General features: G+C 41.9%; 1 protein-coding gene across 1 annotated transcript; it reads left to right on the plus strand.

The window, feature by feature from the left end:
* Window positions 1-1239: 1239 nt before the first annotated feature.
* LOC135494974 (hexokinase-2-like) lies at window positions 1240-10664 on the plus strand. The gene is made up of 12 exons (XM_064783345.1): window positions 1240-1362; window positions 3146-3314; window positions 4107-4249; window positions 4812-5027; window positions 5607-5706; window positions 6292-6371; window positions 6916-6963; window positions 7221-7333; window positions 7853-8008; window positions 8586-8746; window positions 9011-9147; window positions 9460-10664. The coding sequence occupies exons 1-12, from the start codon at window positions 1345-1347 to the stop codon at window positions 9547-9549; spliced, it is 1431 nt and encodes a 476-aa protein (XP_064639415.1). The 5' UTR covers window positions 1240-1344; the 3' UTR covers window positions 9550-10664.
* The last annotated feature ends 3175 nt before the right edge of the window (window positions 10665-13839 follow it).

Below are 13839 nucleotides of genomic sequence, written 5' to 3' on the forward strand. Positions count from 1 at the left end.
ATATACCAGTTCACCTGTTCACTTCATGCTCAGGTCAGGTCAAAGCAGGTGATACCAGACCATATGCCTACAGGCATGCCTGGTTTGCCCACTGGTTTGACTCCTTGCAACTGGTATCCTGGAAACCAGTGCCACCTGTTTCAGGGGAAGACTGGCCTGCGTAACCCTGGTAGGCAAACAGTTTCGGAGAAGGAAAACTCTGATAAAAATCCGGGCAGTAACTGCCGTTATCGACCACCAAGGTCGGCAGCGCCCGTGCCTTGGAGCGTGGCTAAGGATCGGGAGTCTATGCACAGATTTTTTGATGGACTGAAGAAATTGTTTCTGGGATGACTCCTCTGTTACACACCACATATACTCTAGATTCGCCGATCCAAGATCAGTTCATTAATTTTGGGCATGACTGCCCACAGTACAATATGTATAGATCAGGTCAATGTCCCTTCATACATGACTGGCTCAAACTTTTGGGTCGCCAGGTTGTAGAAAGCTTATTGATGACATAACCATTCGAGAATTTGGTGTCGCCCACTCACTGTCTATCCAGATTGAACAATAATGTTGAATGGCATTGAAAAACATTGCTCATGATATGAGGGCTTGGCTTGCTTATTCATAACTGGTCTTAGATCTGTGAGTCTAGATTATGTGAATCTCTCGGACTAATCGCTTCACAAATCCGATACAGTCACATTAGTACGAGTGATTCGAAAAGGTATGTCACTCTTTCCTGTTGTAAGACGAAACGGTCGACTTGGTTCTATATACAATGTAGGTAAATGACGATCATCTTTCCCGATGAAACGTCACACCAGCGCATAACTTATTATCGATGTGTTTATTGTCATTATCATATCAAAATTGAAATTGTTAAAAGTACCAGACAGTTCAGATTTGGAAATATCTAATCTGTTAAGTTATGAACACTTTTATCTATTTGATTGACGTGGTCACAGCGGGTCACCAAACGTACTTCAGGTGTCTTTCGGAAATCTGTCTTTTTGATGGCTCATTGTTGATGAACGACCGGGTTCCTTTCAACGGATTTAATTCCAACAGACAAATTCCTGTCTCTGCCAGCTCTAATTGCAAAAAAACAGTGTTAGAAAAACCGATTTATGAAAATAAATATTCTAATTAACATAGACTATTGATTACCAACCTGCAAAACACCATCACCGTACATTGGCCTGTTTCCAAATAGTTCAGACAGCACTTATAAATAATCAAACTGGAACAGGCAACTAGGCCTATAAACACAACGAAAACAAAGCAATCCATCACTTTTAAAGAAGGAACTGGAGCGGGAGCTTGCCAACGTAGAAATTGTAGAAATTCTTGAAGATGGACAAGTGCGAGAAGGTAAGTCCTACATGTTGTTGTATATTATTACTGTTGGTATTATTCGATTGCCTCTGCTTTCGTATAACTCGCGTCCGGAGAGCCTCGACCTAGGAGTTGCCTCCCTAATGACGTATATGATAGGGCCTACATGAATTTCTGCATTTTGGTCAGACAAGGGCCCGTTTAAGATAAAACCATGAGTATAACATGTAAGTCATGGTAAACCTTTTAAGACAAAGTCTTTTCTCTTCTGCTTGTTAAATATTTTAAGACAATTTCTCTCTTTTTCTGCTGGGCAATATGATGTAGGCTGACGTGAATAAGGGTAGGCCTATACTTTCACCTCTGTTTTCTCTTGGTCGGACAAGGCATGGCGGAACACATCTTATATTAGCACGTGCTTGTTCAAAAAGCGGTAAATAGTGGTTTACATTTCAGGGATTTGATTAAATTTGTTTATTTTCAGCAAAACTCAGTGCGACTCGTTGCACCAGCTTGTTGTATAACGTGACTGTCAGTTTTGTCTGCATTTCTTTCGTTTTTCTCAGCCCCCTTCTGTCAATATTCTGTACGAGGATTTGTACGTAAAAAATGTGCATGGACATTAGCACATGAAAATAACATAAATGGCCAACTTAGGTTTATAGTTTAGGAAGAGTGAAGAGTTTTCTAGCTGGGAGTGATCCCACCCTTTCATAGGTAATCATAGTCGGATTGCAGCAGCTGAAGAAATGTCACTAATTGATTTTCACACGAAGTAATCAAGTACTCTTAAGATGATATTTCTTAAAAGTAATAAAATTGATTTTTTTAAATTGAGATACATGTAATAATGTTCTCAATTGAATCAATTCGCACACGAATATCATGAATGTGTTCTACATCAATTTTGTCCTCCAGTGAGCTCGTGCAAGTCTGTGACCCAATTAGTTCGATAGAGCAGGACACACCGTCTAGACATTATATATCTTTATTTATCTCAGCGTAGAGTCCATGGTTCATGTTCATTCATTTTTCGGTGCCAAATTCATTATCTTCGCAAATTATGGCCTGTTCTGGAGAGTTGATCACGCGGTCACTATATCAATCACACGAGTGTGATTACACTTAGCGCACAAGTATTGGAAGAATGCCTGACTTCAATTCATGATTTAGTGAGTTGTTTTGATCGACAGGTATCAAATAAGATTCAGAAAAGAAAAATCATTACGCGTCACGGGGTTGTTTCCCGAGTTTTTCGCCACCGCTATTAAGAACGAAGTCATAATGACGAAAGTGGTGATATTTCGCCAGTCACTTTTACAGTCAGACACCAGTCATTACATCTTGACCAGCAAGGTTTTGCATCTTATCACGATTTTCGCCTACAATATTTAAAGGGGGTATAGACCATGAGGTTCAGGATGCAGTCATTATTGTGCCAGTCATTTTGGAAATTGTAAGGTGGCCCATTAGGCAGATTCATATTTTGCTGGCGCACTTAAAAGATATATCAGAGTTTAAAACATGTCAATTTTTATACGTCGGTAGTCTCTGGATATGATGAACAAAGGACATCACTTTCATTTCTTACTAAATTGAATTAAAAGCTTGACCCCTTCTTTGAAGAAACACTCGATGAATGGTACTCAAGACAAGTTGTGAGGTACTTTACAGGTAGGTCACAAGCGGCAACGGATCATGTATCCAATTTCAGGCGCGAAAATATGGAAGAAAAAGCCGAAGGCCCCTATTGAAGCCAGGCTCGGAAAATGTACTAAACACTAAATAATTTAGCAAATATGTGTTTCACCCATTTTAGATCGAATCGGTCCTGAAGTCACTGGACGTCACGTTGGGTCAGTACAAGGAGATAATGAGGCTCCTGGATGCGGAGATGACCCGGGCACTCCACAAGGATACCTTCAAGGATCCCAAGATCACGTTAGAGATGTTTAACGCATTTGTCTGCAGTACTCCCCGCGGATCAGGTAAATCAATGAATTTGACGCATTCAAGACGGCCGACCAAAGACATTTTTTTGTATTCGTACGCGTTATCGCAAATGCACATCTAGATTTTGTTGACGTATTCGTAGTTAATCTGGCACTAGGATGGGATGACGGGTGATAACATAGTAATGGGCTTCCCCCTGCTGCCTACCAGTACAACTGCTAAGGTAATCGCCGCGATTAGTTGTTCATGAGCGAAATCGCTGACGAATATTATGTCTTTGATCGGAGACCGTGTCAATGCATTACGTAGTCTGCCAACTTGGTCAAGGTTGGTCGACAGAACTGCGATATTTTGCTCAACTGTCCAACCTAAACACAATTCCAACAGAATGACAGAGAGCTGAATTACACAGTTATTTCGATGACAGCTATGCAATCTCGATCATCTTAGTTCAACGCTCAGGGGTTTTATGGGGTTTTATGCACCGAAATGTGCTTTACACGGATATTTAAGTTATTTGCAATATATAATCAAGCACCTCAGGCACACGTTGGCACAGTATCTTCGCGTGTTGAGATTGTTAAATTGTCCAGGGAACAGACAAGCTGCTCTTTTTGACAGGCAAGTTAATGAATTTGGTTGACTTGACTTTGACTTTGGAATGCATGTACCAGTATAGAGTCACCAATGAAACTGAAGGTTAACGATCAGTCAGTGTATTATGTACTAAATCTATAGTAATCGGTCCGCTTTTGGTCATTAGGCAGCTCTCCTGATTTTTTACGAAAGGCACATTCATTCATAAAACTTGTCCTCTGAATTTGTAGAAAATGGTAACTTCTTAGCCCTGGACCTTGGCGGTTCCAACTTTCGCGTTCTACTCATATCGGTGAAGAAGAACTCCGCTCCGAGAATAGAAAGCCGCGTGTTTCCCTGCTCACAGGAGATCGTAACTGGGACAGGTGAACAGGTCGGTCAACGAGTAAAAATTATTTATAGAAAATATATTCAATTACCTGCGTTTTGAAGGCATTTCAGTAGAAACTCTCCGTTAAATACTGAACTCTGAAAATTTATCAGTAAAAACAACTAATTTGGTAGCTCCTATTACATAGTAGTTCAAAATAGCAGTGACACAAACCACTATTTAGTTCTACTATCTAGTTTAAAAAATCAGTTAAAGGTAACCACTAAGGGGTTGAGAATTACTATTTCGAAAGTTAAAACCATTTGACAGTGGGTGCAATATGAAGTACATGTACCTCGAAAGTAAAAATTCTCTCTGATTAGTTTAATAAGAGTTTGATTCCAATACAATCTTCCCTTGATCACCACTGCGGCATGACTACACTTGGCTCGAGTGGTTATGGTATAATGCACTTAATCGCAGAAAATGAGGTTGGCGTCTCGCTGGTGATTAGAATTTCTAGCGAGAAACCGGTGCCTTTACGCGCATTTCAATCACAATCCTCGTTTTGTGCGCTAGTTTAATACAAAATTATTTCAATTTCTCGTATGATTCAATCTTTCAGCTATTTGACTACATAGCGGGCTGCATCTACCAGTTTGTGGAGGACCACGGCATCAAAAATGAGACCCTTCCCCTTGGGTTCACCTTCTCGTTCCCCACCGAGCTGCGAAGTCTCGCCAGCGCCATCCTTGTCAACTGGAACAAGACATTCTCATGCGCAGATGTGCCCGGTAAAGATATTGTGACAATGCTACACGCAGCAATTAAAAAGAGAAAGGTACTGAGTGAGATTAAACGGTGTTGGGTGTTTGCCCCATATTTAATAGTTCTGAGATTAGACGGATGACCTACCTCTGATTTGAAGACATGTACTAGCAAGTATAGGTTATTCTTTAAACCATACCTGATACTTGTGATAACTGCAAAATATCAAATTTCGTATTGGTCACATTTCCGCCGCATCTGGTTAAGATCAACACTTTTGTTTCCGTTTTTTAGCTCATTCTCTCAATTAGTTACATGTATTGCGTAAGAAGCATTCACATTATATTTGGACTTTTATCACCTGCGCAAATTTACTCCTTGTCCTTGGTCGCAAATCGACACTATCAAATGACCCTAACTCAAAGCCCGATAATTTTACACATGTCTCTTCAAAGGAGCACACTGGGCTTGAGTTAGGCATGCTAGAGATACTATTACGCGATGGCTATAAGAGAGACCAGAAAATAACCAAAGGCAACTGTGCTGTTAACGCAACAGGAGTGTCTTCTTTGACAGTGGCTCAATCATCCATCGACCGAAAACTTTACAATATGGTGACCTGCTATCTAGAGTACGGGAAACTATCTTTCAGGGTCTGAACGTAGAGTGCGTTGCAGTGACCAACGATACTACGGGAACGTTGATATCATGTTCTCAGGAGCACAACGACTGTCGGATCGGCGTCATTGTTGGTAAGTAGCCAGGACTGAAATAGGCAGGTTTCGCCACGCTTATGTAGAGCTAGGAATGACGAAGTGTGTGAGTGTATTTATGTACGATTTTTTTTAATTTCCCCCTTTCCTCCTAAAACTATGTATAAACGATGATTTAGGAAAGTCGCGTCAATGATTTAGCACGGGATCTCTGCGAATTGCAAAACATGTGGATGATTAATACACGGACATGGCGGATTGGCGCGTGAATGCTAGGCCTATTCGCCTGAACGTCCGTCCTTTCAGTAGACTTCAAGACGCTATAGTGAGAATGAAAACTACTCGCCTTGTCATAAATTATGGCCTAAGGTATATTACTTTTGACCAAATTGCTCAACAAATGTGTCACGAAGATATTAACATCAATCTCAAAATGCTTATATAGCGCAATACGTAGAGAGTCAGTGCTGTGCGATGATAGCATTGGCGAGGCTAGCGGGGGGCAGTGGGATGCCCACAAGAAATCACAAAAAAACGAATTCAATTATGTTCAAACACGACAATTACACTCTTCTCAAAAGTATAGCACTTTCGTTTCTCTAACCAAGAACTGTTTCTTCGTAGGTACGGGTTGCAATGCCTGCTACACAGAGGACCTAACGGGAGTGACGAGATATCATGAACAGCTTGGAGTATCAGATCAGGTAAGATTCGAATGCATTAGGGAGGTTGAGAACAGCAACTTATCAAGGATCCTTATACGTATACGGATAAAACTCTGTATGTAGAAAGAGACGAAATTTTGTGTACATTTTTAAGAATCCGTGATAAGTCCCTGATCTCAACCTCCGTACCATTCCATCCGTCTGAACTTAAAGTGGGTTGTGGGCTCTGGCTGTTGCGTGACGTGACCAGTCCAGCATTCGACAACAGAAACCATTAAAGAAATTATCCATTCGTGAGCCGAGTCCAAACCATTTCATTGCACTCAGCAGATCCTCATTTTAATGATTACTCGAGTATCACGTGGCGATCTGCGTAAATATGTCATTGATCGGAAAGACCCTTTGATTACATATCAACTAATGGACCCTCTTATTATGTATCTGTTCATAATATGGCTTTCAAAGCTGTCGGATGTGGCAAAGGACGTATTGACGACAGTTGGTGTCAGGGTTGTGAGCTTCCAGCAGACATCCATGTGATGCATCAGAGGCAGTTTTTTTATAGCTACCCTTTTTCTTCCAGATTTCAAAGAAACCATTGAATGGTCATGAAAATGGTAACAAGCCTTTCGTAAGTACAACTTTACATTACGAAACGGGTTCAAAAATAGAGTGAATGTAAACTGGTGCATTTTGTACTGTTACCCAAGTGTATTTATTTCCAAATCTCCAACTCCCTTTGAGAGCTTCCTCATAATGATTATAATTCCTATCAGAGAGTCGTCATGCACATGCACGAGAAGGTTTCTGCAATGCGCCGACAGCCCGAACGAACATGTAAGCGAGCGAACAAAATCTTTAACAAAGTCCTCTTCACGTTTCATGTAGGTGGTCATCAACACAGAATATGGTGGTTTCGGTGACAGCGGGTGTCTGAATTTCGTCCGGACAGAGTTTGACGTCCAACTAGATAACGAATCACTTGTTCCTGGGCATCATATGTAAGTTTCGTTAATAAAATTGAAGGTCATAGATCCATATCTAGGCATATGAGTCTTATAAATCAACTAGAATTAAAGGAAGGCACCGCGTATTATTTGAAATGCCTGTGGAAGTATGTGTATCACTAAATAAAGGCATAAAGTTGTTGTGTTTAGCTTGAAGCAAGGAAGCTTCCATATATCATGAGTATTAATTTTGAGATTAAACAGACAACAGTCACTGCCTCGCATGCACAAAATGAGTTCAATGTATATTGTGCAATTGGTTTGCTTTCCACAGAACAACTTGTTGGAGCATTTTGTACAAGTCATTTTTGAAGAACTTCGTTACCTAACGAATACGACTTTTTTTCGAAGAAATCTCCTAGAGAGCCGTTTTCCATGCAGTATTACTGAGAAAGAAATATCCTTTCCTGAGGCAGGCCTGCTCAGTAGGTAGGAGGCATATCCTGATTGTCGGCAAGTAAGGCAATTGGTGATTCAAGTTGTAACTGGTACCTGATCATTCCTTCCTTTCAGACTTGAAAAGATGGTGGGCGGGCTCTACATGGGCGAAATCGTGCGGCTTATCCTGGTAAAGATGGCCAGAGAGGGCCTGATATTTGGCGGTAAAGTTACTGACGACTTGGCGATGCGTGAACGGTTCTACACCAAATTTGTTTCAGAAATCGAAAGGTAATTATTGGACAAATTATTCGCCAAGAATGCGTTTCAGCGCAGACGAAGTATAATTCCCATATCACTATCAGTTGAACTGGCCACCTCATTGGCCATATTTTGATCGGGAAATCTCGATATAGCAAATACATCAAGCATTTTTTCCTCGAAAAAAATAATCATTTGTACCCACCTTTTCAATACATACTCCCTTCTGCTTGGCAATCGACGTACCACCTCCTTCTCCATACATGTTCCCTTCTGCTTGGCTATCAACAACACCACTTTCTTCTCCATCCACCGTTCCTAGCTAGGCCATCAAGGCTAACAATACCACCTCCTTTACCGTGAATTTTTCTTCCTTCGAGTTCGAAAAACACCATTCCTAGTAGTTATACTGTCAAGATGCAGGATAATGACTGGCGAACATTTTTACTAATCTTTGAGAACGTTATTCTTAACACTGAGAATGCGTCAGAGTTGACAACAGAGAAAGGCCCAACAAAGATCGGTGATCGAATGATTTTTTCCTATTATTATAAAATGTTTGGCGATTCGATAACGTAACCAATCTTCTCACCTATGATATTTCTAGTGATATAGTCAACACATCGAAGAACTCAAAGGCACAGTGCGTGAATACACGGAATGTCCTTGAGCAGTTAGGCTATCAGGATGTGGCGGAGGATGACGTAAAAATTGTGCAAAAAGTCTGTACGCTGGTGTCGAAAAGGGCTGCATGTATGGTAGCTACTGGTGAGTAGGGTGTTTATTTGGTTCGGGGGAGAAAACTGTAGGAGGAGAAAACACTTCGAGAAAGTAATCAATGGTTTAGAAACTAGTGCTGTCACATGTGATCGTGAAGGACTCACTGCGGCTCTTGTGTTGCATTCGACTTCCGTAGCAGCTGGCTCACACACATAGACCATGCCAGAATACCAGTATGCCTTAGTACATTGCAAGTAAGCTGAAATTATTTTGCCTTTTAGCTCTTTAAAATTTCCTTCGCTCTCCTTTCAGGCATAGCAAGCTTTCTGACGAGGATGGATCGGCCCAGTACCACAGTGGGGGTAGATGGCTCCGTCTACAAGTGCAATCCACTTTTCCATGACCGCATGGTGGAGCACATTGAGAAGCTGACAAATTCAAGGAACAAGGTAAACAAAAGTCTTTGTACTGTATAACTTTGACCCAAACGTGCTTACCTTGCCGACCCCTACTATCTACCAAACCACAAATATTGGGTTTATCAAGATATGTTTCCATTGTGAGGAGAGGACTGTTTTCACAATAGGCATGCGCGTAGGCATGTGTTCCATGACTCGTGGTGAAGTCACCATTCCGACACAACGCGTGATACTTCCCGGTGTTGCTTGTTTACCATGGCAATGGCGATGACACCATAAGCACATCCCACAAGTTGCCACAACGAATCCATTCCTGACTGATGATTGCATTCTTTTTTACAGTTCAAGGTGGTGTTATCCACGGATGGCAGTGGTAAAGGCGCCGCACTCCTTGCTGCCGCAGTCCACCGGGCAAAACAAGGGACGGCATGACCAGCCTCTGAAGAAGTCCAATCTGACGCTCACGAGACACTCGAGGATCCCACTGTTCATCATTGTCTTGTCAAACTGTAGGAATCTGACTTCATTTCTCCTGGCCGGTGATTGTCAGTTAAGCGATAGGCCAAGATCACCAAGTCCTAGCCGACGATACGAGCCATCCAGCGAGTCCCAGCCATTGATAAACATGTACGCCTCTGAGTCCAAGCCGTCGATTCAAGCCATCCAGCGAACTTGCTCACCTGGCCTCAATCCCTCATCACAAAGTGAGGTGACATACCCTTCGCCCGTACGTGCGCATAGGTCCTTCGATATGTTTGAAAGAACTGACTCTGGTGTTTGGGGTGCGAATGGTTTTCCCTCCCGTATTCTATTGTTCCTGTTACTAAGTAATATGGGTGAAGTGGTAGACTGTAGAATCAAATCATGTCAAACTGCCCAGTCTTTGAACAGTACGCGCAATTGTGGTATATAATGACGGTTCTTGCTCTGACCTTTTAAACAGTTTCAGTCATCTTCTGAGCTTGGATACATTGGATTGTTATAGCCACAAATGACTCTGACTGAAAGTTTCATCAACGAGCGATTGACTGTTTTTGCTAAGAGGAATATTGTAGATACTCTAAAACCTCGAATACGAGGTCTGAGGCTCCGCCCCCATTCCTTACAATGGTTTTGAATGGGGATGGGCCAATAAGTCAGGTATCATTCTTTTATCAATGGTATTTGCCAATGGAATCGCATGTGTTGTAATCACGCTCTGATCTTGGCTGACATTGACAGTGAAACGAAATCAACATCACTATTTATAGTATGCCCATTTCTTTTAATAAAAGGGACCCACCCTGCATGTAGGACTCAGATGGACAGTCAAAATCAGCGTCATTGGCTGACAGAACAATGCGAAAACTTGACAATCTCTCCTCCATTGTAATGAATGGGGGCGAAGCCTCGGACCTTATCCGAGGTTTTAGAATCCCTCCTCCATTTTAATGAATGGGGGCGGAGCCTCAGACCTTGTATTCGAGGTTTTAGGGTATTCTGAAAATTCTACTCGTGCATGTAACTAAATTACACATAACAGAGTAAATATACAATTTCTATGAAAATTGCCTTCTGTGTCCTGTGTCTTATAGTTTAGTACAGACAGTCAATTATCTCGGTGAGTTTCAATATTAACCATTGCAAGCATTGGTAGTCATGGGAGTGAGGATATCGCCCGACGCCCTTCCACCATTCTCATTTCGGGAAGAGCTCGGCGTCGACCAGGACAAAGAGCTACCAACGATATCGTAGGAGGTACTAGGTATATATATCTACATGAACTTTATCACTTTTTAAAAACTTTAATCGATTGCTCGTACAAGTACATGCATATAGAAGATGATTGACGAGCGTCGTGTGAATGAATTAGCACAGGAGTTGAAACCAAGACAGACCTTCGGAGGTCGTACTTAGTTGTTCGTATAGGGATTGTGAAATTTCTCGATAAGCGATGGGTGATGTAATGCAGCTTATATACATGTTGGAGGAATCCGGAGACCCCGCGTAGGAAACCGTTATTCGAAAAAACTGGATCGCTGGACTGCTGGATTCACTGGATTGCGATTCATTGGTCACCACCACCTGGAGTTGGGATCGTTCGGAAAATGGGATATCATGTTCATGTATATTTAGATTTGTTTCATATCCCCACGCTCACGTGGACCATGTTGCAATAATCACTATGAGTCACAATTCAGTAAATACTGCAGTCCAGTGATCCAGCCTTTTCGAATACCCCAAGGAAACCTACGATGTCCGAGAAAGCCGCCCTCACTCTCGCATGAGGACGTGATCCGTTGGCGATCCCACCAGGGACCTGCATCTCTTTGCTGACTGGTGGTGCGGGTGTTCAGTCATCTATGCGACACAGATTCTGTCCTTGAAATGGTATTTGGCAGGTGATGGACATGCGAGTCGTGTCGTGGATACTCCGACGCATGCCCTTTATAAGAAGAAATTCCCCTCGTGCTGCGCAGAGAGTTGCTATTCCTCGCGATACGGTGTCACAGTTAAAATGATGGACAGACCCAAGTGGGATAGATGAATTACATGAAGTCACCAATAAATGTCTATACACCTTTCCAGAAATTGGGCGCTGACTGTCCGAAATAGTGATGTCATAAGGGGAAACTAGGCCTTATGGGGGAGGGACAAATGAGATAGTCATGGTTGACCAACACACTTGAATGCCTTTAATGACGGACAAGGGGGAAAAAGTTAGTTCCAATGCAAGCCACCAATTTCGGGAAGCATGTATAAGTTCTCACACTTCGGCATTGCTGAATTTTGTACGAGGAATATTTCTATTGCTAACAATTAGACAAACTAGGCTCAGGGCCCAATTGTGGATAGAGTCATCATCACTCGGAGATGACAAATCGACTACTGGCTCCAATCTATTCGAGAAGTGGTCTCGTTGAACAGGTGTTGGTAGTAATTGATCTCCGTATGCATGGTGGAGGATCTGCATATCTTGCCCATTGGATCCAATTGATTATTTCTTACATTGAGAGTATTCATGGCTACCTTATAACTATGCATGAATATGGCACTTACCTACAAGACCTGAAGAAATTCTTCTTTTGAAAATATTCTTTGAAGGTAGTAATCAAACGGAATTTGTCACGAACCCCACAACACCCAGCATCCAGCGTGTTTAAGGCCTACGCAGTTCCTCTTAATTGTATTTTCTTGAGTCTGAGATGAACAAAATCAACATTGCCCTAATAATATCCACCGCGGGAACTAATTCGTTATTGACACCGGGTGTATATTATTTCCACCGCGGTGGATATTATTTCCACCGCGGTGGATATTAATTTCCACCGCGGTGGATATTATTTTCTTTGGCGGTGGTGGGAATTATTATTTTTTACCTGGCGGTGGAAATTATTTTTTCGGCGGTGAGAAATAAATCCGACGGCGGTTGTAATTCGACTAGAGAAAAAAAACGCATTGTAAAAAGAAAAATTTTCTATTATATTGAAAATAAACGCATGTCCTCTATGGGCCACCGCATCTTCAAAATAGGACCTTACAAGAGAATTTCAGAACAATTTTCCCGTGCGCGCGAAAACGCGGCGAAAACAGAAAAAAGGTTGGATTACCCCCCACCCCTCCCTTAACTCAAACATGTCAAAGAGAACACTTCATGTGAATGCCGAGAAGCATCTGAAATCGATCAGTATTATGTCTGGGCGGAAATGTCCTAACACGAATATATTGATTACTGGCCTCTTGACTGTATCATTATTGGTTTCATCTACAGCATGGGTGTGCAAATATAAGTTGACAAAACTCTTTGTAGCTTTAAAATTAGTCAACGCTGTAATGATATTGGATCATTCGCTATACCTGTGCCTCTCGGTACCAGTCTTCTGGAAGATCACTTGTACCAGAGTCTTTATTTGAAAGACTCTGCGTGCACATAGTGCCAAATAAGGAAGCCGACTCTACTCCCCTTTCTTAGTTTCTGTAGCTACTTAGCTTGTAGTTCCTGCGAGGCCAGATCTACTGTCAGTAGAGTCAAGAATAGTTCATGGTCATATAATCTATCTTCCTCTCATGTTTGGTCTAACCTATAACTTTTCAAACACCAACATATCGGTCAAGTTGGTCTCAATGTAATTCTAGACCGGATATAAACCGAAGAACTTAAAGTAATAATGTGGGCGTTGGTTATTTATAAAACTACAGATAGTTTGGTCATCTTATCTTTGCGCAAGCTTAAAACGCTTGTTTTTGATGCGACCCATGGTGATGATACAATCAAGAGACCAGCGATTGAGTCGTGTTCGGGCGTCAAGTTGTCCGGAGTTTTTGTATACTTGGGCTGTCGGACAGGCGCTGCCAGTGAAAAGTCAGAACCTGTTCCTCCGCAAATTCCCTCCGGAGTCCCCGGTTTCCTTCTACTTACATTACAATCGCTGATATTGTTTATCATGTTTATAGAGCTAAAGTCACAGCTCACAGCTCACGCTCAGCCCTCAACTCAATATTCTATTTTCATTTTATATACTGATTTCAGATTGCATCTTTCGAAGCTTTCGCTCGAAGAGTACCACAAGGTGCTTGCAGAGAAATGCCTCACTTTCCGTAGTATATGGAGGGTAATTGCTCGGCCATACTCGACACAGAATATTCGACCCGTCAGCTTTAAGTATTCTATAGTCATGTATATGTACGTCAGACGTATTAAAACTAATTGGCACTCGATATTACAGATCTATAGGAGGGGTG

The sequence above is a fragment of the Lineus longissimus genome, chromosome 10 (assembly GCF_910592395.1).
Source record: "Lineus longissimus chromosome 10, tnLinLong1.2, whole genome shotgun sequence".
In the NCBI taxonomy this organism is placed as follows: Eukaryota; Metazoa; Nemertea; class Pilidiophora; order Heteronemertea; family Lineidae; genus Lineus; species Lineus longissimus.

Excerpts from the sequence above, each read along its gene's own strand:
- LOC135494974 (XM_064783345.1), top strand. Across the intron at positions 4,250-4,811 it reads TAACTGGGACAGGTGAACAG|CTATTTGACTACATAGCGGG; the intron begins GTCGGTCAACGA and ends TCAATCTTTCAG. Across the intron at positions 5,028-5,606 it reads CAGCAATTAAAAAGAGAAAG|GGTCTGAACGTAGAGTGCGT; the intron begins GTACTGAGTGAG and ends ACTATCTTTCAG.